The 27,294-nt window shown below is 37.6% G+C and overlaps 1 protein-coding gene across 1 annotated transcript in view; it reads left to right on the top strand.

Moving 5' to 3' along the window:
- Positions 1 to 27,294, top strand: part of KCNT2 (potassium sodium-activated channel subfamily T member 2) — a 66,779-nt gene that overhangs the window by 10,568 nt on the left and 28,917 nt on the right. The window contains 5 exon segments of the mRNA XM_023531035.1: positions 13,032 to 13,117; positions 14,607 to 14,741; positions 21,874 to 21,941; positions 21,944 to 21,969; positions 26,014 to 26,115. Of these exon segments, the coding sequence (XP_023386803.1) occupies positions 13,032 to 13,117; positions 14,607 to 14,741; positions 21,874 to 21,941; positions 21,944 to 21,969; positions 26,014 to 26,115 (417 nt within the window).

The following is a 27,294-nucleotide window of genomic DNA, read 5'->3' on the forward strand; positions in this document are numbered from 1 at the left end:
CATCTATCTAATTTATATCTACCTACCTACCTACCTGCCATCTGACAATCTACTTACCTATGTAATTCAGTAAGGATAGATATTTTGCAGGGAAAGAGAAAGATTTGGTTAAGATGGGAGACTTCCTAAACATAAGTAGTGACCAATAAGTGTGTCTTAAATTCCTGATATAAGAAATGAAGTGAGAGTTTCCTTTGCAATTTTGTCCAGAGTAACGGCACTGCCAAAACTAGCTGTCACGGGTTATACATGACACCCATAAATGTGGCTGTGGGTCATACTTTGCCAGGGAGGACTAGCAAATTATAGCATCTTCTCTCATTGGTAAAGAGAAAGGTGTGGATTCACAAGAGCATATTTCCATTTATTGTCTATATTTATAAAAGAAAAAAAACCCTTTACTTCTTATGGGAATTTATAAGTTAATGCATGCTATCCTATGCTATTTCAGTCTGAAGTTTACATTTCAATAAGATAGATATAACTATACCCGCTTGTCTAACATGATACTGGACATAGCTGCCCAAAGACTTACATGCTTAAATTCATGAGATTCACACTTACACCTTAATGATTCCAAATGCAATGACCTTTTAAATCAAGTACAGGACAGCATTTGTAGCATCTTCCTACTTTACACCGCATTTCTATAAGTATTAAGATTATGTCATGTTTTAATCTGCATAGAATGCTTGATTCGGAAAATCTATTTTCCAGGCTAACTGACAGGAGTATTGTGAGTGATAGTGGCAAGTATATGTCCTGGAGCATATGCCAGGACCTTGACATCTTCTCAGACGGTTCCGGTCTTACTTACACTCTTCAAACCTCACAGTACCCAAACCCCATCTTCTGTCTTTCTCTTTTGCTTATCCAGCACCATCTAAATACTCTCCTTCTACTTCATCAGGACTTTTAATGTAGCCTGAAGGTGAGTTTCAGTCTATAGACTTTTAAGAAGCTACAAGGTAAACACAGCAACCGGGAGTAAGCATCTAGAAACTTTGATAACGTTATGACATTGCCGCGACATTCAAGTGCATCATCAGTATGCTGTGTCTTTGGAAGGCGTGTAGGCTAGTTTGGGTCGCATCAAAATCATAGGCGAGCCCCACGAGCCAGGAGTTCACTATGAGATATGCACAGTGGAACTGCATATGTATCTGCGTCTGGCTGGAACTTGAAAAGCTGAAGGTCGGTCCTTTCTCTGGAAGAGCTGAGAAGCCTTCGTCAGTCTAGATTCTCCCTGGGTCTCACCTCTGGGTTCTCACCTCCTTCTGCCCTCCGAAGTCTATCATCTGTCATTTCCATCAACCTCAGAGTGGCCTACTCATTTCCTTTGTTTTTATGTCTTTATGGCTCCCGATAGAAAATAAACATACAAAAATCCTACACAAGTAGATCCTCTTTTCTTGCTTCTTGACTGAGCACAGCTGGAAAAAATTAATTGCTCAGTGGGTCACATTCATGTCACCACCAACTTAAAGTTCAGGCCACTCCAGAAGGCCCGTTATAACATTGCGGAAGTTTTTCCTCATCAAAACAACGCTTTCGGTTACAGTTTCAAACTTTAGCCCATTTCCTACCTAATTCTTACATATGGGAAGCCAATATGTGAAAATTTCCTCAAATTTTTGCTACCACATTTTCTAAATTTTACTTTATTTTCACGCATCACATCCTGCCTTCTTCCTGTGACAGTAGGGTTCCCTTCCATGTCTGGGCCGGATCTCTTCTTACCAGCAGCCTTGTAATATTCTCTCCTTAACCGTCGAATCTCCTTTTGTTAATTTATTTCCATAAAAATTTAAATATCCTCTGACCTCTCTGATTTTGTATTTCTGTAAATAATCTTATACACTTTCCTCACCTTTCAACTGCTGTATTCCCAATTTTCCTTAAAATCTCAGTTTAAACATCGCTTCCTTGGCCATGTTTTCTTGATGCCCCTGGGGCAGGAGTGGTGTCCTTTTTTAATCTTTTTAGAGCACTGCGTTTATTTCCTCTATAACATTTATTACAGCATATGTGCTGCTAATAAAGCTCCTACGGATCTTTCAAAATCACTTTGAATCAGTGACTCAGATCATGTTAGTCCAGCTACAGTCTTTTTCATGTGATTGAAAAGTAACGGAATAGATTTCAAGATCAAGCTTGGCCACATTCCTCCCAAACCTTCTCATTAAATGATGAGTGTTTGGGGAACGAGACAGTTGTATATTTTTTAATCATCAGTTCAATTTAATGGCTGTTTGAACCATCTGTCCATCTGGTAGCAAGTAGTCACCTTTAAAGTGGCATCGGGAGAGGGAAAAACACTAGAATATGTCACTTATTTTATTATTAAAAATTTTTTTTCAATTAAGAGTTGACAGTCAATATTATTTTATATTAGTTTCAGGTGCAGAGTATGTTACTCATTTTAATGTGCTTGGTTAATCAATTTTAGAGTTGTATATAGCTTTTATAGAGTTATTTCTAGGCAGTCTGAATTTAAGTTAATAATGAATTTAGGCAATTTACTTTTGAGCATGATTCCTTATCTGTAAACTGTTTAATACGATATACATCATTGAGGTATAATTCTATGTAGGTATATAATTAGTGAGGTTTAAGAATGTATTCATATACACATACATATATATATATATCATTTAGCAGTAAAGCTGACATATTGTTTTGTATTATTATTATATTACTATTAAAATGATTCAATAATTATATCATTCACTTTCATGATATCAATAACTATAATGAATTCATGAGGAAAGAATACTTTTGGTTAGACCCTAAAAAATTAGACTTCTGAGGAAAAGGATTTCTCATAAAATATTAAGATTGCTGTTTTTTTGACACGTTGAAAAGAAAGGGAGATTAATAAAATTAAAACTGTTTTGCTTCAGGATTCAGGAAAGGATTTCCCTTTTGAGCATTAATTAGTAGGATACATTTAAAAAAATTACAGCATTAAAATAATATAAAGATTCAAGCAATTAGAAAAAAACAAAAATGCTTTTTATAGTTATTATTAGCAAAGTGAAATAAATCTGTATCAAACTAGGTTGAAGTCTATGTATTAAATAAGCATTCTTATATTTAGATCTTGCGAACCTAAATGACTTTTAAAGTTTTACTTTAACCTATTTTTAGCCATTTAGTCAATGAATGGCTCACAATCCTAGAACTGGCAAAAGTCTCTAATGTGTGTACATTGATACACGTGTGTATGCGCACACACACACATTCATAGATTGGTATTTTATTGATTAAAACAACAGGATAAAAATAAAACTCAATTGTTAGAGATTATCTATTTTCCTCTAAGAAAAAGCAATTTTGATAGAAATCAACCCTCATGGTTATAAGTGGACTCTCATAAACAAACGATACATGAGAGATTTTTATAACACAAATTGTTCAGTTGGTCTCTGTAATAAACTTTTTCCTCGTGAAATAAAAACAAATAACATTCAAGTTTTAAAATTTACCCTGGTTTGTGTTTCTGTTTAAAAGCTATTCTCCAAAGGGGATTTGATTCCTGTAATTCAAAGCCCACGACGAGATGGGTTCGGCTCACTTTTTACCGTCCTTCACTGCTTTACAAAGGGCTGTTACCTAGCAACTGCACGGAAGAAGCTTCTAGTACTTTAAATCATACAAGAGCTCAGAAAACCCTGTGAGGCAGACTTTTAAAAAAATATTCTGACTTGTTAAAATGTAATTAACAATTTCATGTTCCATAAAGCAAATGGGACGTGAAAATAGATATGATTTCTGTCTATCTAGAAATTTCTATCTTTAATTATAATTGCTTCTCTTAAAAGCATTTATATTAAAATAATAAAAATAATTAAGAAACCGATAATCTCACATAATCCATTTAAAAAGGCATGTCCCTCAAAACTCCTCCGCCCCGGCCCACTGTGAGGTGGTTACAACTAATGATGTGATTCCTGCTCTTACAGACAGTCATCATGTTTATTCAGATGTACATGTGTGCATGTGAGCACACACAGAGAATTCAGCATTTTTATAAAACCAGGATTATGGTTTAATTGTGTAACAATGTAGGTATATTGTTTTGCTACTTAAATTCTTAAAATATAATACTGGCATTATTTTGGGATAGTTTATTGAAATCCATTTTTATTTAAAAAATGCACGTTTGTGATGATGTGTAATATTTGTTTAGAATTCTGATCAGCATTTTTGACTCGTCATCTACTCTTCTCAGAAAATCCTATGAGGTGAATACTATTATTATTCACATTTGAAAGAGAAAGTGAGTTAGGCTCAGAGGGGTGGAGAACTCACCGGTGGCCTGGACCACTCAGTATGATGCCACCGGAGCTCACGTGCTTTACCAGCAACCAACAGAGGAGAAAGGTCTAAATCAAAACAAACAGAAACTTTAAAAGGTCGAGAAGAAAATACATGATAAAATATATATAATTTTGAAAGAGGAAATAATTTTCTTTAACAATGGAAGGAAACTAGAAGCCATAAAAATATGGACAGATTCGCTCAGTGCTAAGGCACCATCTCTGTCTGCATAGTCGAAGCAGAAGTTCTGCCACATACATCATCTCACCAGCAAGAAAGAACGAGTTTAGGGAAGGTGGTCTTGTCTACAACAAAATCATCCAGAAGTTGGGCAAAACCTAGTCATGTGACCATATCCAACTAAAAGGGAAGCTGAGAAATGTCATTTCTATGCCCAGCTAAACCTTGGGGATGAGGCAGGGGAAAGGACGGCCTCCATTACCACAGGAGGAAGGAAAGAATGAATAAGGGGTGATGGATAGTAGGTTTCAGCCACAGTTCAAATCTGTCCACCCAAGGAACCATGAACAATATTTTCCCTATAGGTTAAAATACTCATTCATTATTATGAAAAATACTTCAAAGTTGCATCATCTGCTGAGTTCGACTCAAAGTTCAAGGTATCTGGATAATGCGGTCGATTCTAGATGGAGTTTCTAATGGTTTGGCAACAGACACAGTAATAAATTCGTTAGCTGCCCCACCCCCACCCCATATACATTAGTGGAGCATAAACATTAGTGGAGCAAGATAACTGTAATAAAATACTGGTTTTTAGAAAAGGAAAGAATGGGAGACACACAGCAGTCACTGGTCCATAGCAATGATGAAACCCTGTGGGACACAATTTCGGAGACCCTCCAGTAAATTCCTTGATTAGACGCCTACTCTGCTCTTGGAGAATAACTCCTTTGTCTACTCATAAGCATGGCTCCTTGTTCATTATTCTCTGTGGCCATAGAGAAAGTTGAAATTGGAGCAGATTTCTTCCAGTTCCTTCAATGTGTCAATAATTGGGCTATTTTTTTCTCTATAATTTATGTGAATGAAGGTTATTATCTAGTTGAATATTCTATCATATTTCTTTTTGTGTGTCAACCATCCATATTGATTAAACTGATCTTTTTCATGAAAAGAGTACTGATTTCGCTTTTTTTTTCTCATGATAATTATCCATTAACTCATTAAGACCATAATTTTCAAACTATCTGATCCAGTACCTCATTTTTACAGTAAATATTTTCTAACGCTTCTGATACTACTGTGAAGTGAAATTCAGAGTAAATACAACTATCTATAATGATATATTTAAAATAATGACTATAATATCCTAATTGTAATATGAAAAAGAAACAGAGGGAAACAATGAATGATAAAGGGGCATGTATTTCAGAACGTAAATGCTCAGGTGACTACTCAAGAAAACAGAATGGAAAAGAGGGATTCTTGCACCGATAAATATGTGCCAGTCACCGACTCCGGCAACACAGTAATCATCTTAAATCATCCTAAATTTGTATTAATGGTGCGCAATGCTAAACAGAAGAAATTTTCTCTTACTTTACACAGTAGTTGTATTCTTAGATAATTCAGTACATACTAACACAGTGACAACCATACTTTGTACTGTGTAAAATTGCCTCTGGTAATGTATACTTTGCTTGATGGGCTAATAGACAGACACTGCAAAACTTTTACCTAACTGTAGAAAAAAAGCATAAGCAGAAATAAAAATGACTGCCTCGATCTTATTAATCTTCCCTTCCTTCCATTGCTCACTGATTAGTATAGTTTCTGAAAAATTAGCCATCCCCACTCAAAAACACACATTCGCCAAGGAGAAGGAAAGGAAGGGGACTCAATTATTTTTTGACCTCTGAAGGTAAATATGATGGGTTGATGTCACACAAGTACCACTTTTCTCATGGTCCCCTACTAGAAGAAATATGGTTTGTACATTCGTAAGAGAAAGTTAATAATTGCATGTATATATGGTAATCACAGCTTTCAAATTTTCTGATATAGTTTGGATTTTAAAATATTCTGTCTCATGTCATAATAAATGTACGCATTTTTCTTAGATCATATGTTTAATTTCTGGTTTGAAATTTACAAATTCCATGTGGATTGCTATCATATGAATCTAAAGTAACAACATTCTGCGTTTAGCAGTTTTGTTATTTTATATTCATAGATTGGGCATACACACTCAAAAATACTTGAGTAATACTGAAATAGTGGTTTAAAGTCACTGTTCTTTTGCAAATTTTTAAAATCCTTTCCCATATTCATAACTGGATTTAGAGTCTACCTGCCTTTCTGAAAAATATTAAGTGTCATGGCTATGTATTTTAAAAAAATTTTCCTTAGAGATCATTATAATATATTGACACAAAAGATCGCCAGATCCTTGATTTTTTAAGATAAATCTGAGATGTAACCATAGCATACGATTTCTTCCATATAACGTGCAAGGAACAGATAAATAAGAACGTGACAGAAAAATTAAAAATAATGGGCTCTTTCATATGCAAACATATTATAAACACAGGAGTGAGGTTAATATTTATCTGTCTGGAGCACTTGCTGAACCATTTCCCCAGTAACTTTTTTTTTTTTTTTAAATAAATTGTGTGGTGTATGTGTTCATTTTATAGACCTGGCTCACTGACACAAACAACCTTCCATTTCTTAGTTAAGCTAAAATTGCCTAAGAATATTTATTTTCTTAGCACTTTAAACATTGCCTTTATTTTCAATGACAGCTATAGTTGTTTACTTGGGAAGGGAAGGATTTATTTTCTCCCCCAAATACACAATACTTTAATCACTTCTCTAAAATGTGACATCTGTGGAAAATTGAGTATCTGGCATCTGGGCCCTTATTCCTGCATGAAAATAATATGCTTGGGCTGCATCATCTCCCTCTCATGTGGCCTGCATACCTGATGTGCCATCAGCTCTAGCCCTCTATGGTTTTTTTATCGTTGAATTTCAATAGCCACTCAGACCTTGTCCTCTTTTGAGTTTATGACCTTAGGTCTTGATGTTAAAGTACAATTTAAATTTATTTGAGCATTAATTTTTATTGATTGATATTATGGTTAGTTTGTACAAATCTATTACCTATTTGTATGCAAATATTGTCTACCACATCTTTTAATAATTACTTTCTAAGTCTTTATGCTGTGTGACTATGACTTTGATCAATCAGTACTGTTTTCAACCAATACTGTTGTATTTCATACCGTAGAACTATCGGAACTAAAGGAGATTTTATACAGTTTTTGATTTATTCTTCGGGCTGCACCTCAAACCAATCTATACCTCACCCCTTATACAGCTGAGGCATAGGAAATCAAACATTTTGCCAACGGCTGTCAAATTTTTCATGGAGATAAAACTATATGTAAAAACATCTCTAAAACGAGTGTTTTTATATTGAAACTTGTAATTTTACTCATTGCTTTATTTTTCATATTACTTTAAAATCTTACTCTCCAAAGGTAAATTATTCTAATTTGTCTATTTAATTTCAAACAGATCATGTTTGTGAAGAAGAGTTTAAATATGCCTAACATGCTTTAAACTGTATGTGCCCAGCAACATCTACACTTATTACACTACTGTTTCATACCTCTAGAGGGCAGTAAGTGTATTTTTCTTTAAGAATGCATTTTAACTTATAAAAAATATAAGTGCAGCTATGTGATTTAGAAATATACAAGCCAAGGTATACAGCTAGATATGTACCTATCCTTGTATTTGTGTGAGTTATCTTCATCTGATGAAGAGATACATGGATAGATAGATAGAGAACAGACAAATACAGGCCTGTTAAGGGGACTAAGACATAGAAAAAATTGACAGTAAATTGCTGTCTTTTCTAACTGATCTTGAGATAATCTGTTTCATCCTAAATCCTAAGTGTCTGCATAATTTGGTTGGCCTAGAATTAGGGCATTGTTTCTCTATTTGAGATTAATACTTAGCAAATAAAAATTTTAAAAAACAGGATGACTGGCACTAGAATAAGGTCTCAAAGCCAATATTTTTTTCTATTTCTGAGGTAAGTTTTTAATCTTAAAGCTATATATACACAGTTGGCCTCAAAATTAAAAATTTTCCATTATTATAAAATGATAGTAAAGTAGCATATAAGGGTAACTAATATAATATAAAAGAAATCATCTTTTATATGCATTTTGAGGTAAATGCGGAAAGTTATAGCATTTTGTCCTCATTAATTTTGATAGAGTTTCATAAAATATAGAGGCTGTTTATGACTCAAATGATCAAGGAAAATATAATCAGGGAACATAGTCACCACTATTATTTAAAGAGACAAATGTCGCACTGCATCTCATTCCTTTTCATATTCTTTACTTGGTATTCTAGACAAAATGTTGATTTTCTAAGTAAATTTCACTGTGGTGCTTGTGGTGATGATTATTTAAATTTAGTTGTTAAATGATAATTATTTAAGTGAAGTGCCATGCCAGATACATCAAAGGAAAAGAAAATTCTTTCTTGGGATTTACCACAAGATGGAGTAAATTGCTAATCGAAAAATAGTAACTGCTCTGCAGTATTTTTAAGTATATTTTACTCTGTTTCCTCTAATTATGTCTTTGCTCTATTGAGACGGTAAGAGTTTCTCAGGAGCAATTTTCTTAACGTTCTGAATAGAAATATTTCTGTTCTATACTTTTACAAACCTTTAATCTGTGCAATGAAAAGGATGTAACAGGATCATGAATGAAATCTTTTTTTGTTGTTATTGAAGACAAGTGCTCAGCATAGTGATGAAATTAAAAAAAATACTGAAAACTATTTTGACACCAATTAATTGAACAGTCATAGAGCTCATCACATGGGTTCATTATTTTGCCATGTCATTTTTGTCATGGAGTCATACAACTTTGGAGCTGAATATCTAGGCCGGCTTCACTGTCTTGCAAATAAATAAAATAAAATGGGGACCATCTATACTAATACACATTATTACCCAAAGATTGGTTGAATTACATTGTTCAACTTCGAGTCAGTGTTATTTATTGTCACACAATACTGCCTGCTGAATAAATTGCACTTGACGTCATTAAAAAAAGAATTTTAGTGACCTTTAAAATAGGATGTTTCCAAATATATTCCAATGAATTCTGCCTTATTAAAAAAAAGGGGAATGTTGCTGAAGACACTGTTACGACAGTAGGGACTGTCCATAAATAAGACTGACCTGCCAAGTATTTCACAACTAAGTGTCACAATAAACACTACAGTCCACCAGAGTAACTTTCCACATGGCTACAAGTCACATACCACACAATTCACCCGTTTAAAATGCACGACTCAGTGTTTTTTAGAATGTTTGTAGAACTGGGCAGCCATCACCACGGTCTAACTCTTGAATATTTTCATCACTCTCTCCATTCAAAAAAACTCTCTACCTTTTAGCAGTTGCCTACATGTCTCCCCAACTCTTTCTGCCACAGGAAATCACTAAGCTACTCTCTCCACAGATTCTCCTACTTTGGATATTGCATATAAATTAAATCATATAATGTGTGCCTTTTTTTTTTTTTTTGCACTGGCTTCTTTCCCGTGGCTAAATATTTTTAAGTTTCATCCATTTTGTAATATGCATCAGTACTTCATTCCTTTTCGTGACTGAATAATATTCCATTATATGAATAGATTACATTTTATTTTTCTATTCACCAGATGATGGATATTTGGGTTGTTTCCAGCATTATGAGTATGGCTGCTCTTAACATTTGTTTAAAGATTTTTGTGTGGACATACACTTTCATTTCTTTAGGGTATATATCTAGGAGTGGAATTGCTGGGGCCCATGGTAGCTCTGTTTAGTCTTTTTCAGAAACTGCCAGAATGTTTTCCACTTTAATTGATAGCATAAAATTGAAAGTAACTCATACATTGAATAACTGAAGATTTAAAAATAAACTGAGATACCTTTATAATATGTAATAACAAGGGGCCATTTAAAATGGTGGAACTTCTAATCGACATGACAGTGGCGATCTTTGTAAGATTTATTTTTATGCTTCAAGGTGTTAAGCTTTCTTTTTCTTTAGAGTGTGAAGGGACAGAGGACAATGTGTCAGAAGAAAGTAAGTCCGGGAGGGGGCGGCTTCCTGCAGCTGGGATAAGCACCCGGGGCGCGGCAGGCCCTGCACTGCCCTTGGCCTGGGCTTGCCCTGTCCTCGTTCCCTGCGCAAACTCCTACTCACCCTTCAGCGTCTAACTTACATGTCATCCCTGTGACATGATCCTCAGTTCTGCCTTCTGAGTGCAACCTATTGTTTATTTTTTTCAGATACAGATCGTAATTGTGTGCTTTTGTACATGTGTTCCAAAAATCTATATTTCTTAGTACAAGATAACGTGATAGTCATTTCTTTATATGACTGAGTATATTAAAATGTCTATTTTATAAAGTATTTTGGATACATATGGGCCGAGCGAATAGATGCATGAAAGGATAATTTCATAAAATAAATCCAATAGGTTAAGTGATTTCTAAGGAAGCTTCTGGGCTATGAGTCTTTCCCTAAATATGAATATAAGATTTCAGTTATAATAAATATTTACTCAACAATATATATTGAGGTCAATAATTTAAAAGACCAATTAGTTTAATATTAATTTATATAATACATATATTGCATGGGTACATATACTATATTTATTTATTGACATGTTGATGTGCTGAGGACATATTGTAATTCTGTATATCCCTTAGAGAAATTGGCTCTGAATAGGCAGGCTCATTTACTTTCCTACGCTTTGGGTCACATAAGAAAAAATTATTAGTTCCTCATTTTACAAGTCCTTCTCTAAATGAATAATTTCTAAACTCATTGATAAGACATTTTTGTTGTAACTAAGGGTATCAATTTGGTATTTTTGAAGAATAATGCCATGTTTCTGATTTAGAAAGCAGGAATGCAACTTGTTTTTATAATTCTGAGTGCCTGTATTATTTATAACAAGCACAAATGTCATTTTCTAATTAATGTTAAGAAAGCAAGCACCTAAAATTAATCTTCTCAACATCATTTAGTTTTGGAAATACAAACTAAGTCAACTGACTTCCTTCCCTAGAAGGGCTGCCACTGTTGTGACATTGTGTTTCATTTTGTAACCCATCTGCTACGCAGGCCAGATATGCATTTTCTGGATGCAATCTGTTGATTTCCACTGGTTTTATATTTTATGAAATATAAAAATGGTTTACTGTTCAGTAGCCTCTATTGACAAGTAGGTGACAAAGTCTTTGGCACACTAACTAGTGTGGTGTCCTGTGGTTTGTTCTGTGCTGTGCCCTGTGTTGCGTGATGAGTGCGAATATGATGTATTTTGCATGTAGAATGTATGTTCTCATGTTATACATCTTGTGTTCAAACTTTCTAAGTGGTAATTTGTTGTCGAGTCAAAGCGAATTCTACTGCATGCCAGTTTCGTCAATTCTGTCCAATTTCTAAAGCTTTTTCAGTTTTGTGTTGTCGACAGCAATGCAATTATTCCTGTTGACATCATGGTAGAGAAAATGAAAAATTTCGGCATGATACCATTATCATAACTTCTGGAAACCTTTCAAATAATTCATAAAAGCTCATTTTAGGTCAGATTTATAAATTAGAGTATTTCCTTAAGAATTTATTCTAGTCTAGTAACATCTACCAGAGTCTAAAACTTCTTAAAATTTGTTAATTAAAAATTCAAATACATAGAGTCCATTAGTATTAAAATACAAATACTTTGAAAGGATAGTATTCAGTTACAATTCATTAGAAAAACAGTTTACTTAAAAGAAAGAATAAACCTCTCGTCTGTCTTTGCCTGTGTCAACTGTAATGTGAATTCTTCCCCTGTAAAAGTGTTTATGGTGAGGAAAAGAAGAACTGAGAGGATCAAATTCCTAGAATTGGAGAGGAAACAGATTTGCTTCATGGAGGTTCATACTACTGTCTTCTTTTGTTTCTACTTGAAATTCCCCTTTAAAACAATAAAAAGCTCTTCAAATGAGCACACACACACTCTCTTATACTCATACATTCACATTCTGGTTCTTGAAAAGGGTAGAAAGGGAGGCATTGCCAGCTAGATTATCTGTTACTTTTTTTCATTCACGTTGACTTTTTTCTTAGGCGGTCATCTAGTGGCCGAACTGTGTAAAGCAACCAAGACGAAGAAGTTTTGTAGGCAGGATAGTGGGTAGGGAGAAAATGTGATAGACAGGAGTTGTAAGAATAAAGTAGCAGCCTAAGCGGGGGAAAAAAAGGAAAAAGGAATATAATGAAATATTAAATTAATATAAAATAATAATTTAAAGTTAAAACACAGAGGAAAAAAGTTTCTAGATGGTTCATAAATGCCATACCATTTTTTTTGGTATTTTCTATAGATTTAAACTCATTTAATAATCATTACTAAAATCAATTGCCACAATTATGTGTAAACTACAACAGCTAGTATTTTGAGTATGGAATTAACTGATACATTTAGGTCTAGGGATTAGTTATTTAGTACAAGTGCTCTCACAGTGGAATTTTTGTCACGTTTCAACTTCATTGATTTATTGCTGATGCAATATTCATCTTTCCCATCATGATTTCTATTTCTATATCTTTTTCCAGTCAAGCTTACCTTCTACCACCTTATCTTTCCTCTCTCTTATCTAGATAATTATAATGGAGATATTATTTCTCATGGAGGAAAAAGATTGTAAGAACTGTAATATGAGAAAGTTATTTAAAATGATAATAAGGTGAGTTGAAGGTATATGACTTAGGCATCAATTTTATAGTCCATTGGGGCCCGTCTCACTTTCGTTTTCCACCTAGTTCTTTCTTTTTTTTTTTTTTAATGTATTTTAATAGTTTAAGAACAATTGTGATGAATTTCCTAGATCAAAGGAACACCCAAAGTAAAGTTTTCCCAGGGATTTAAACTCAGTCATCAGATTGATTGGATGCCATGGTCCTGTCCCCTCTCACTATAGGAAGTTTATGTGGAATATCATTCTGTTTTCACAGTTCCAGCCATAAAATCTCTGTCACAGAACACTGATCCTGATTCAAGCGAAATAGTTTTTCTGGACTATGCCTGGGGACCTCAGACTCAAAGCTTTGGTAATATTCTCTTGCCTTATAGCAGAGTAAGAAATCCCGCCTCCTGCCTTCCCATAAAGGAAAACAATTTCCTCTTGTGCGACCCAGCTGTCCTACCATTGTCATACACCAGGGGAAGATCTTCAGGGAGCTGACTCTCCAGTTTAAGAGTCCAGAAAAACTACTGTTCTTTAGGTTCCTATTTTAAATCAGACGTGGAAATCGATTAGCCTGATTCCTCTTATCGGTCTTCGGTCAACTCTAGAACGTTCTTCCACTCATTCAAGTTTAGTCTCATGCAATTCAGTCCCATTTTTCTAGTTTGTATGAAGCAGAGGCAATGAGATGATGGCTTCCTTGTTTCAGCTTTAACAGTAACGTTTTCTTTTAATTCGATGCTAGGTAAAGTGTTTATCAGTGACCGGGGAAAGACTGACTCTCCTAACTTTTAGGAATGAGCATCCTAATTCAGCACAATTATTTCCTGCAACCAAAGAAATCAGATTATTCAATCACTTGCTCAAAAATTTTAGGCTAGTAAAACAGTAGGCTGGACTACCACTGATATTTATATATTTTACATGCTCTTGGCTGTGTAGAACCAATCTACGACATGTAGCTTTACACGGATAAATAATATAAATTTAAAAGTAAACATTTCACAGTTTTATTTTTATTAGGTGCGACCACCTAAATTAGTATAAGTATTTCTACTCTTATTATTTCTACGCTTACTAAAAGCACCTTAGAGATAAAAAAGAAATGTAAACATGTCTTTGAAATACTGTGCGAACTGTTAAAAACAAGGTTCTAACACGTTCTATTTCTATTTGTTTGCAAAATGGGTGTTTTATTTATATAATTAATAAGTATTATTTGATTCTTAATGCATATGCTTTGAAAACAGTTGCAAGATAATGAAACATAGAGTCCAAAAGTACACATTATTTTGTATCAGTAGAGATTATAAGATAATTTCCATTCGCACCTACCAGTGCGCTTCGTGAAAGCCAACCTTTACAAGCAGGGGGGTTGGGGATAAAGATTATAAAAAGTAGATCGTCAAAGATCACGGGTAAGCAAGTTTAGCACCAATCCTAGTACTGTGATTTACTGAAGGTCCCTTTTTCTCTATTTCTATCAAAGCCTAGATGACTTGCTCAGGTGTGGGGTGACTTTTGCTGCCAACATAGTGGCCATGGACAAGGAGAGCACCATGAGTGTCGAGGAAGACTACATGGCCGACGCCAGGACGATCGTGAGCGTGCAGACCCTCTTCAGGTAAGAGTCTGATAACCCAGCCCTGTCACCGACTTCCTGCCAAATACCTGTGAGACAGCCGACTCTGCCTCTGTGTATAAGGAATGAACATGAGATACTTAGTGCTCAAACTACCTTCATTCGTTTGAAAATAAAAAAACTAACGGTTGACTGGCACTGTGTGAAGTTAAATTTTTAACCAGGTCTGTTACTTTTTAAAAAACAAATACTATAAGAAGTCTATTTTCTTGTATTAGAAGTTTAACAATAACAAATTTGAAAAAAATCACATGCAGCAGCAGTCCTGATTTGTGAGGGACCGTGCATGTTTTAATTTGGGTTTTATGCCCAGCCGTGGCCGAAGGTATGCATTTACATACTGGGTAACCAGGACTGAAAGGTTGCAAGGCGATGAACAGATCATTTACCCATGTTCGGAGCCAGGTCACAACCTTATCTTCACTATCTTCCTATCTTCTTGAATTAAACTCACACAGCAAGGGATTCCCACTATGGTCATGTTTGGAGAAATCCTGATAAAGGCACATGCTACAAGCAAAGTCAAAATCAACGATAAGTCAAGACATCTGTGTCACCTGGGATGATTCCTCCTGAAACCGTTTTAAAATGTAAATATGCAAAATATCATTGTTTCAGGTTTATGACTTTTGCAGATGTTTAAAGGAAATATCTGAGCTTCCAAACTAGGCAGGTAAATAAAACCACATGAACTCGGCCACCTCCCCTCGCTGGACTCTCACAGCTTCAGATGGTGGCAAAGGGCGTACTGAGGGCAATTATTTGCTTATAGTGTGAGTTCAGAACGCAGAAGACAGAGTCTGGATGGGAGCCCCACTTACGCTGACTGCTTATTACACAATCTTCGGCAAATTACTTTCCTTCTCTAAATCTCAGTGTCTTAATCATAGGTTGTTCGAGATTTAAAAATATACGTGTCTGGTAGTTTTCAACTACTCAATAAATGTTAGCTACCATGGTTGTTAGTGGTAAAATGACCGCGTCCAGGCGGCAGAGAGGGAAAGCCACAGACCCAGGAACCACACAGCACAGACTTCATGTGGCATGACCTCTATCCCGAGTCTTGGCAGACGCCTAGTAGCTCTATGACCTCGAGTGGGTGTCTTAACCTCATCGAAATGACTTCTCTCATCTATAAAACGCCTACGAGAAATCATTAACCCTTTTGCAGTGTTCACATAAAGACAGGAAACCAGGTATATAAAGATTCTGCTACAGCACGTGGACAATCTACGCTGCTCTTGTATAAGAACCTCTTGTTCCAGAAAGAGAAATCGATCCTCAAGTTATGGTGACATGGCAGTTCATTTAGGACAGAACTAATGTGTTGTTGAGCTATAATAAATAGTACAAATAGTACATTTAAAGATAGCATAGCACAGGTTTAAACCATGGCAGACAGAAGGAATTCTTTTTTCTCTAGAGAATGAAAAAGACAATCACAGGGTAGAAAATTAATTCAGAAAGCTGAGATTTATGGACAATGAATACATTATAATAATACTTTTTTTTTTTAAAAAAAACCTTATGCTTGACAAATGCTAATTATAATTTCGAAAAGAGAGGATATCCTGGGTGTTTTTGATGAGGCATGCCATTTTAATTTTCAACTTACTGTGAGTTTATTTCTATCATGGTGACGTTTCTATTGACTTTTATTACATATTGTGTGAATGAATTATTTTGATTCCAAGATAATAATACAGCCCATCTTGCTGAGAGGTGCAGAGGAGGCAGATGATCACTGAGAATGAGCTAACTGACAGGAATAACTAAAGGCAGCTCCACACGAGGTGACTGACCACGGAGGCTGCCCTGCCTCAGCTCCTGGCTGAGGAGGCAAACGCATGTCGAAAGAATGAACAATGCACGGATGACTCAGTCTGGGTCCCTTGACTGTTAAGATTATCTACCTTCAGCAGAATATTTTAGAAATCATGCATTTTTTATCTGCATGTACACATGTGCACTGAAGAGTTTCAAACGGAAATTTCGAAAGAATTATTAGATACCCGAATCGTAAAGTAAGTCCTTCTGTCTTCTCTTTTCCTGTGCTTGGAAAGGCATGACGGTCTCCCTTCCGTATCCTCAGTTACCGGTTCCAGGACCCCCACTGATACCGATGCTCAGGTCCTTATAAAAAATGGCCTAGTATTTACATATAGCCTACCACATCCTCCCGTGTGCTTTAAATCACCTCTATGATATAATACTTAATACAATGGAAATACTGGGTAAGTAGTTGTTTTACTGTATTGTTTAGTGAATAATGACAAGGAAAAAAAAAAAAGACCGTATGTTCACTACAGACGCACCCATCGCAGGCCTAACTACACAGCACACAATGCAAAACCAGAACATTTTCTCCCCAAATATTTTCTGAGGCTGCTTGAATCTGTGGATGTGGAACCTGCAGACAGAAGCTTCCGACTAAATCATTATTTCACATATTTTCCAGGAAAAAAAATTCGATGAAACTCTTTTTCATGAAGCAATTCCTAAGTTACTAATCTACGCATGCTAAACTTGGCTAGTTTTACCCAATAAAAAAGCAAGACACCAATAGGTCTCTATGATAAGTGAAAATATCACTCATATAGATAAATGACCCAAACTGGGCAGACCTGGCAGCTTCATTTCACAGGGGCAGTCAGTTACCTCCCCTGAGGTCACTCCACATTCGTTGACCGTGACTGCTGGCCAGTCCAGTCTCTATCATGATACTTTTTTTTTCCGTTTGACTTAAGGATTTAATGAAAATACTTTACTATGCTTTTAAAACTTTTTATAAATGTCGTTCACCACGATTCTTGATGATTTCAATAATTCCACATAGGTAATCTTCTCAAAATCTCTCCTTGGCCACTGGTTCTCATGGTCACAGCCTTTACCTTGAAGCACCAACAATTTTACCCTCCATAGTCTTTGCTTCAGTCAACTCTCTGAGGACGTTACTTATTTCTACCTTTTTTCTTCTAACACCCCCAACGCTTCACCATCATTTGTCCCCACTGGAACCTACTATCCCCTGATTCTACTGCCTTTCCACTGTCCTGAGTCACCTGAGGGCTTTTCTTCTCGCCTTACTCAGGCTCAGTTCCAACACCCACTGGTACGATCGCTCCTGTGGTGAAGCCGACACAGATCGTTACTGAGTATCTAGTACGGGCCGACTCTGATCTCGACTCCATTTCCTTTTCCTCATTCCCAGTTCCTCGTCCTTTCACGTTCTCTACCCGCCACCTTGCATGACATTCCCTAGCGGCAGAGGACAACCTTCCAGAGGTAGGATCCAGTGATCCTTACAAGCAAGCGTCAGGCACACGGAAATCCAGTCGCAGTGGCTGGATACCAGACTGTTTCGGACTCAAGCCGAAGGCCGCATCTCCAAGGGAACTGGACTCTTACACATCGAGGAGGCAAAAGCGAAGAGTGTTAGAAATGATTAAGGAAGACAATACAGGTGACAAAAAACAAACTTCAACACTTCGTATTTATGGGACTGTTGACACTACTTGTCATCTAAAACAGGTGTTTCATGTACCTAAGTGTGTCTATATACCTATATGTTAGTGTACACCCTCATTATTCAGAAATATCATTCTCAGACCCATGACAGATTGACATGTATAGTGTAATACATGAGCTGAGTATTTTTACTAGCGAGTAAATATTAGAAACATTTTCCCAATTTTTACGGCTTTATGTTTGTTTGTTTTGCTTTAATATACTCGTTAGCTAGTTTGAGTTCTCCCAGTGGTCTGTGAACTAAGTATATGGTCTGTTTTTTATCTTTATATTGGTTAGCAGAACTGGACACGTCAAAAATATTTATTAAATAAGCTAATTCAGGCAAAGGACTATTCCATAGCTATTTTATACATCTTCACAATTATACTTACATCACTGAGTCAGAACATAAACTAACTGCATAAGTTTTAAGTAGAACAAACTATATTATTTTTCAATTACATTATTGCTTTATTATGACCTTCGTACCTGGGGAAAAGAGACTTATATCATTTGATTTCTAAAATGTTATATACAGAAAGTACATAGATCATATTAAGACTCAGAAACAGATTCACAGTATTAGCATTTTAAAGATACACAATTAAATTTATTAGTTAACCAAATTAGTAAATATAAAATATTATAACTGAATACAAATAATATTATAATGATATAAAGGGCACTGCAAAAAAACCGTTTTATTATTTTAGTATTATTTAGTTCTAGATTTTCACTAGGTGGCAGACTTGGATAATGCATTCAGTTTCTCAGTTTAAAACAGCATAAATGGGACAGGCTTATCGATTCAGAACAGAACAGACATGTCACATAAATTTTGTCGTCTTATCTAATTTCAACTCCACGAATGACTTAAATGCAAGGAGGTCAGTCGATTGTATTATCAGTTAACAGTCTAATTTTAAGGCAGGAATTTCACTTTGCTTCTTTTCACGTGTTGGAGACCAGAGTTTCCGCTTTCAGTTGAGTCTAAGTGTATTAAATGACGTCATAACTGACATCCTCTGCCTTTTTCTTTGGTGTACTTGACCTCTTCCTGTTTGGGGTAACTGACAAGTTGTAGAGCATGCGAGCTCCCTCTCTGGGCCTTCTGCACCCCAATTTTAGTTGAGGTTCCCTTTATTAATTTTCACAGTGACATTGTTATTTTAAAATATTTCTTAAATACTGTTGGAACTCCCAGATGGTAAGCGATTTGGCAGATGGTGCCATTTCTTGGGCTTACCAGATGGAACTGTGCCGGCCGAAAAGTCAGCTGATATTTTTCTCCACTGGGCCACTCTTTTAATTTTTAAAAAGTTTCTGAAAAAAACGAACTTTAATTTATCAAATTTGCTATCATTGGTGACTTTTGGGAGAGATTATATGGTGTTTCTATATAAACTAGTTAAATTACAACACCCTGTTCAAGATTTTATCTGCTAAACCAAAAATGCACAAACAAGAATTGAGAAATGACTTTTTTTGTAACAAAGATTTACTCATTAATAAAATATAATTAGTACTGAGAGGAAGACTTTGCCTTTCTAGCTGCCAGAATTCCATAGGAGAGCTACGGCATAGGTGAAACCAACCAAATTTTAGTGCAAGACGTCGTATAATCATCCAGGTGAGCCAAACGCCAAGGAAGGCAATGTGCAGAGAACGACTCTGACTGTGAGCAATTTCAAAACTTCTTTTCCATTAGATTTGAGAGGAACTTTAAATCATGGTTGGGACATCAAAAGGAGGAAAGTAAGAGGGAAGGAAAGTGCATTTCGGCAGATAGAGCAACGTGAGGAAACAAAGCTACGGATATAGTCGCGCATCCCCACGAAGAAACGCGCCGACCGCGCCTCTGACGCTGCGCGGGTCCCTCACAAACCGCATCGTGGGCTTCGCCACGCCCTGCTTTACGGAACCTGAGACTTAGCGTTTCCTTAACCCAACCAAGGGAATGGAACTATTGTAAACACCGACAAACTGCACAAATCAAGTCATTCTCGACATTAAAAATCAGCAAAAGAAATTATGTTCTGGTTGTCGTTTTGCTGATAATTATTTCGAGCAAACAGTACTGCCTACCTAGATCAAGACACGCAATGATATTTGCTCCCCAAAGGGAGGCGAAGCCGCACGACACTGGCTTTATCTCTTCCCCTAAGGAGGAGATTTCATGAGACACCTGATAATAACATACTTTTCAATGGCTTTAATTAGAGAAGGCCCCGATATCTGTCCATTAAGACAACCAAATGATAGACGAATTTCACAGGTAACTCTGAAAGCGTACTTTTAAGAAGGTTTCAGTGTCTTAGATGAAGGGACAGGTGATCGGGGACGGCCTGGCCACAGGCTGGGGAACGACACACCCTTTCAGGTGGCAACACCAGCAGGCCCACCCTCCCTGGGGGAAGGGACAGGCCTGGCAAACTGTGGCTCAGCATTAGGGAGGCAGAGCTAGGAGACATAAACCCCACCGTAGGGGGGCTGGACCTCAGACTCCAGGCTGCACCTTAAGTGTGTTCCTCTCTAAGGCACCCACATTGGCTCAGGCACGTGGGAGGAGCCAGCACCCTCAATGCTGGGGCAAGCTTGGCTGGAGACACAGGTTTGTTTTTGAGCCACTAGCGGGACATTTCTATCCTGTAGATTTTCAGTCAGTTCTCATGACTGAGCTCAGGGGTGTGGGTTCCGCCTGCTGCTGGGAATTCTAAGGGGCCATAACTGAGCTTAGAGACATGTTGTGTGGAGAACCTAGCCAATCACCACCTGATCCTCCCAGGCTGCCTCCCAGGATCTCAAAATATCTGAACCAGGGGTGCTACGCACGGTACACAGATGCCAGCTAGGGATCGGATCGATAACAGCAGCAATAAAAAGGCACTTGCTATGATATTATGCAGCCCCTCTTTCTGGGCGAGGAAGAGTGTGTGTGTGTGTGTGTGTGTGTGTGTGTGTGTGTGTGTGTGTGCGCGTGCACACGGGAAATGCAGATGCAAAGCTGTAGGACATGAGCAAATTCTCAAGATCCTCTGGGAACTGTATCGGTTGAGCTTTGGCCTCAGTTCACTATAATATATAATATAATGTTATTTCAATGAAAATGTTTGCTCTCCTCGGAAGTTCACTGTAGCTAGATCTGACATTGGAAATCGCGTGCTCTGAGAACAGGGAGCCACAGGAGATGGAAGAGCTCACATTAGGGGTGATAAGCTCATCATGCGAAACTTTTGCCAAAATATGCTTTTTATCTTATAATTTTCCATTTCAATATTATCTACACACAAAGTAACCTTGTAACTTCTTAAATCAGCATTGTTTCTCTCCTATGCTGTTTCATAATTGTAGACAAAAATGTCTAATAAAAGCCAAGCTACTGAATTTATTTTTGTTAGGGTGCTAAAGTATTGGTTAAAATATTCCTTGGAAAACAGAATCTCATTTTTCTTGCATTTACAGAGCAGCTTTTGTGGCACTGCCTGCTGTTGCAATTCATGTAGTTTTATGCCTAAGGCTGGGAATCGCTCACTCATAAATACGTTGTTATAGAAAAATACCATATTGTATTGTTAGCGTAACGCAAACTTTTTTTGACCTGTAGGTTGTTTTCTAGTCTCAGTGTTATCACAGAGCTCACCCACCCAGCCAACGTGAGATTCATGCACTTCAGAGCCTTGCTCTTTCAAAAGTCGAAAAGGTGAGTCACATTGAACTATTTTGGTTGAAAGAATAACTCTGGAAATTTCTCTGTATAGAAAGAAATGTCATGATATAGTAAAAATAAAAATGCTGTTTTGAATTGACTTTGGGGGCCTAAAATCTTAATTTATACATTTTAAAAAAAGGTGAGTTGATAGATTTGAACTGTTTCTATCACAAGTGAAGTGACTTCGTTTACATTATTTTCCGCAGTGCAATGTATCACACTATTTTCTCTGAGTTTGTGAAATCTATTGGAAAATTTCCTGAACATCATGCTCTCGATTGCATTTTCATTTGATCTTTCTTGTCCGTTTTCGTCGCTGAGTTGCTTTGTTTTGTTTTACATTATCCTTCTTCTCATGGACATTCCCATTACCGCCACTGTTTTCCCAATGCCGCTTCCCACGTTTGGTCACTAGTCGGGGGGGGGGCGGGGGCGGGTCACTGACACTCTCGCTAACGAAGCAGGTGTAACAGGCGTCGGAAACACAGTACAAGAGCTAAGCAGAGATGGACGATGCGACAAGAAATAATGAATCGGAGAAGACGACAATAATAGAAAGAAGAAATCTTCACCTCATTTCCTTCTCAAGACTTATTTCATTTCTCTCGATTTGATGCATTTCATAAAAAAAGCCTTTTATTCATGCATATGGCACAATTTGCTTCGAGACCGCTTCCTTTAAAATTGCTTTTGAATTATCATCATTCCCTAGTAATAGTCATAATTACACTTAAGCAATCATGTGGTAATTACGCACTGATGTAAGAAGCAAAGTAATAAAAATGTGAGACGAATAGTGTGTTACAACAAGAAAAATATATTTGGTCTTTGGCCCTGGTTCCTGACACATATCTTCAAAAACCCTTGACATTTCCTGAGTGATAGGAGCGTCTTTTGTTATTCATATTTTTCGATCATATCCGATATTATGCTAACGAGGCAACAGATGGAAGTCTTCTGGCAGGGGTACAAAAACAAAAAAAATAGTCTACACTCACCAGGGAGTCATTCATTTGAACTCCTGTTCGTCTTTCAAAATCATGATGTAATTTTTATCGACATCCCTCCGTATCATAAAACCTTTTAACAAAAGGTTTGTGCATCCTTTGTTTATTTAACATGGACTAGGTATTTAAATATTATATTTAAATTCACATCATTCCTTACTTAAAGCCAATCTCTTCAACGATTGTTTTTATGCTTAGTGAAAATCAGTCAAACTTCTTTCAGTCTCACTCAAGACCTAATTTCTCCAGTAAACACCTAGTCAAGGAGAGTGGACTCTCTCTAATTACTGGGTCAAGGTTATTTTCTAACCTTCTTAGTTCCAAAGTGCCCGCAGTGGGACGCGTCCGCTGCTCCTGGACACATTCTGGGTGGTTCCAATTCTTGACCTGTTTTCAGTGCGGTCCCTGCATTCCACGAGCTGTTTTGTCTTACAGGCCTTGCTTAATCATGCTGTGTCTCAAAAATCAAACTAGAATGGAGAGTAAGACCAAGTATTAGTCATCTGTAATTCCTTTTTTTCCACATGTAAAAATAGCACTTATAAAGTGCAGTTCAAAAAATCAATCGAACTTCATTGTCAAAAACTTAAAGACAGACACTGACTGACTGTGGAACGCGGTCTCATCAGAACGGACGAGCCACCTGAGTTCTCATGACTCTGGGGACGGAGTTTTGGCATTTCACCTGCTGGGAAGTACTGAGAAGCCACCTGAGAAATCGTTTGGGTGCCAGGCCACGGAGCACCCAGCTGCGGAGTCCTGGGAATTGCCTGGGTCGTGAACGGGGAGCTGGGACACGTCAAGTGAGCACACGGGGGATGTGGCATCATCGGACTCGCGCTTCCATCAGAAGTGACGTGGGAGCGGTGGCCAGACACTCTCGGGTTGACTAACTTTCATTTTAGGAGAGCACGAGATCGAGCTGACAGAAAAGTCTCCGGACTGACGCTTCTAAGTGGAGTTTGGGGACAGATCCCAACGCTAATGTTTGGGTTTAGACGTCCCAGGTGACATGTTGACAGCCAAAGAATAGATGGTCACACAGAGAACAGAGAGAAGGCTGGGGTTGCATCTGTGTCCTAATTACTAAATGATCGCTTTCCTCAATGTTCTTCCTCCTTGGTTTTCAAACACTGCGCGATGTCACGTCTTCCTCTCCATGCCGAAATCCGCTCAGAGTCCCCGTTCCTCTGGGCCCCCATCTGCGCCCGCCGCCGTGTGCCCTCTCCCGCCTCCCCGCCCGCCCCCACACACACGTCACCTCTGGAAGACTCCTGTGCCTCTCCTCCACCGCCACCGAGTCACGACTAGGCTCTGAGTATAAACAGATTCGTTCTCTATTCCAGCTAAGACTGCCATCGAAGACAAAAACAAAACTTGATTAAAAAAATTAAGAAATGAGGAAAACTGCAAAAACCTAGAAGCGGGCTTCGCCACCGTGTGCCCCACGCCCCTCGTTAGCTAGCACAGTAAACAGGAAGAGGGCCACGGTCCTCCGTCCGGGAAATCCTGGCGGATCCCAGCGGTCAGCCCTCAAGGACGGAAACGACAGGAGAGGCCAAGTGCAACCCCAACCATCCTGTGGTTCCCACCAGGCCCCGCGACAGGTCCTGGTCTCCGAGTCTCGGGGGTCTCAGCCCTTCGCTGTGGCTTCTTACGTCAACGTGGGGTTAAGCTACCGTGGCTTTGGCCTCCCCGGGATGCTTCCCGCACCTCAGGCACCAGATTCGGTCCCAAGTTCACAGGAAAAGCTAATAACCCTGCAATCGAGACAGATCACTCCAGCCATCTCCAGCCGCCTACATGGACTGTTCAAACGAGGCTTTCTTGACACTCAGGCTAATAAATGAGAGAATATATTGCGACCTAGTGGACACAGACACAAATTGGGACACCGCCTGGCTGTCCTTCCTCTGACCTTCTCCCTACATCTCAAATGAGGTCATTCTTAGAGTCTGGACGTCTTCTCAGCCAGATAGACACGAGTGATACGGCGGACTGACCCCTCCTGCTCCTTGGAGGGGCGGGCGCCGAGTCCCAACCTTGTCCTTCTCCCAGGGGAGCCAAGGTCAAGTCACTGTAGACCCGTCAGCACAGCGAGCAGCAGCCGTAGCCCTGTTCATCTCCACGACTCGTCCTTCAGCCAGACCCCCTCTGAAATGGTGGACGGGAGGTCCCCCTGCCCGTGTGGTCCCCCACATCTGCTACATTAAGAATGAGGGTTCGCTTCCACTGCCCCAAGAGTAAAGGCTGCTTTTCTTACTTGCTTAGCTGTATCTGTCTTGCTCAGTAAAAGGAAGTTGGCAACAAATGAAACCAGCATTTTTGAGATTACCAACAGCTAAGAGTGATCTGCATTCTTAACCAATACCTTCCGGTCTTACACAAATATTTGTTCTCATGTCTTCATTTATGAAAGGAAACTAACAGCAACAGAATTTTTCAAAAGAAACCCCCATACGCCGTAAGACACACACACGCAACTCATTTTTTTCTTTTTCTTCTCTCTCTCTTCTTTTTTTTCATTTACAGAAGCTTAGCTGTGCATTGGTGCAGCTGGCACAACTTAAAGGGCATGAAGAGAAAGAACTCAGATGACAGGAGCTAGAAGAAACCCTTGCACGTGATGGCTCCAGGCCGCCCACTGCTCTGCCCGCACACAGGAGAGTGTTCCATACGGATCTTCTACGTGTTATGATAAGTTACGCGGCTTTGGGGTTTTATGTTTAGTTTCATGAAATAATTTTATTGGGCTCTCTTCAGAAGTAGGTATGAAGAATAAATAAATGTTGACTGTCTAAAGGATTAACCTTTCTTAACTATTGGCTATTTTAATTGATCAAGAAACCTCGGTTATGAAAATTAAATATATTAAAAATACAATTATAAATGAAGTAATGACACATTCACAGCTGAGAACCATGTAATAAAAATACGGTGTTCACATGTGTCAGGAAAATTTAACTAAGCACAGAAGCATAAAATACGGAATACTCACGAATTTTTTGATTTCAAATTTTCTGAACAGAAAGAACGAGGGAGAGGTTCTAATTTGGCTTTTATGTTCCGACTGCCTTTTGCTGCGGGGAGGGCGTTTAGCAACAGTATGCTGGACACACTACTTTACCAAGTATGTGATCTTTCCTTTTTGCTCTCTAAATTGCTTATTTTATATTTCACTTAGATTTTATTAAACAAATGATTTAACTAGCGTTAAACTCAGCACTGGCTCTGGAAGTAATTCAATACTTTATTTCATGTATTTAAGGACATCAATGTGCCTATGAAACATTTTGTAAGAAAAATATATTTTTCAGAACAATCCATGAAATAATTTTTAGGCATTCTTTAGCACCAGTGTCTTACAATGTTTATTGTGACATTTTAATATATGGTGCATGTTGCTATATCTTTATTACTAGACTAAAAACAAAAAGCTAAGGAAAAATTACTAGGTTAAAAAAACAGCCTATTTCATAATACGTATTTGTATTATGTCATCTTTATGATGACATATTTTATGTACCTTCTTCTGCAATGCTTGACTGAACAAATTAAAGATAGTTAGAGCTTTTCTATTGGTCTTTGGGCTAATGACACCCCTGAGTGTGCCTCTAGCAATGTCACATGTCACAAACCACCTGCTTTCGCCAGATGAGTGCAGGAACAAAGCCAGTGCAGGAGAATGAATAAGCACTCCTGTTTGCCCTAAAGTTCCTGGGCACATTAGTGGGCACTGCAGGGGGCGGGGGCTCCCACCCTTTGCATACACCGTTACCCACCTGCGCACAATTTTGATCATTACTGAGGGGATCACAGGAGAGGAAAAGCAATAATTTCTTTCTCTTCATTTTTATCTCGCCTTTTTTTTTTGTAATAAATAAGATACCAGAAGTTCTGTGTTTTCTAGATCTATTTCAGAAACAGTGAACTAGAAAAATAACTTTCAAAGTAGTAACTGCCTATTTACTTTCTCTTGACAGCAAATGAGATATAATCAAGGTCCATTTTTCAGATAGGTGAAAAGGACTAAAGTCATGGGTTAAAGATATAAAAACTTATATATACATCTATAATTCCTAAAATTATATAATAAGCATTCTTATATTTTTAAAATATACTATATAGCATCTAATTATTATGGTTAATGAATTAAGCCCATCTTCTTACGGATAAATATTTATATTGTATATTTAAAAACTATTATTAATGACTACAATCGTGTAGTGATTTGTTATGAATGTAATTCTATCCGAGACACCGTTGTGTTCATTTTCCCAAAGGAAACTGTGATCCTGGCAGCATTATC

This window comes from Pteropus vampyrus, unplaced genomic scaffold (assembly GCF_000151845.1).
Source record: "Pteropus vampyrus isolate Shadow unplaced genomic scaffold, Pvam_2.0 Scaffold60, whole genome shotgun sequence".
Lineage (NCBI taxonomy): Eukaryota > Metazoa > Chordata > Mammalia > Chiroptera > Pteropodidae > Pteropus > Pteropus vampyrus.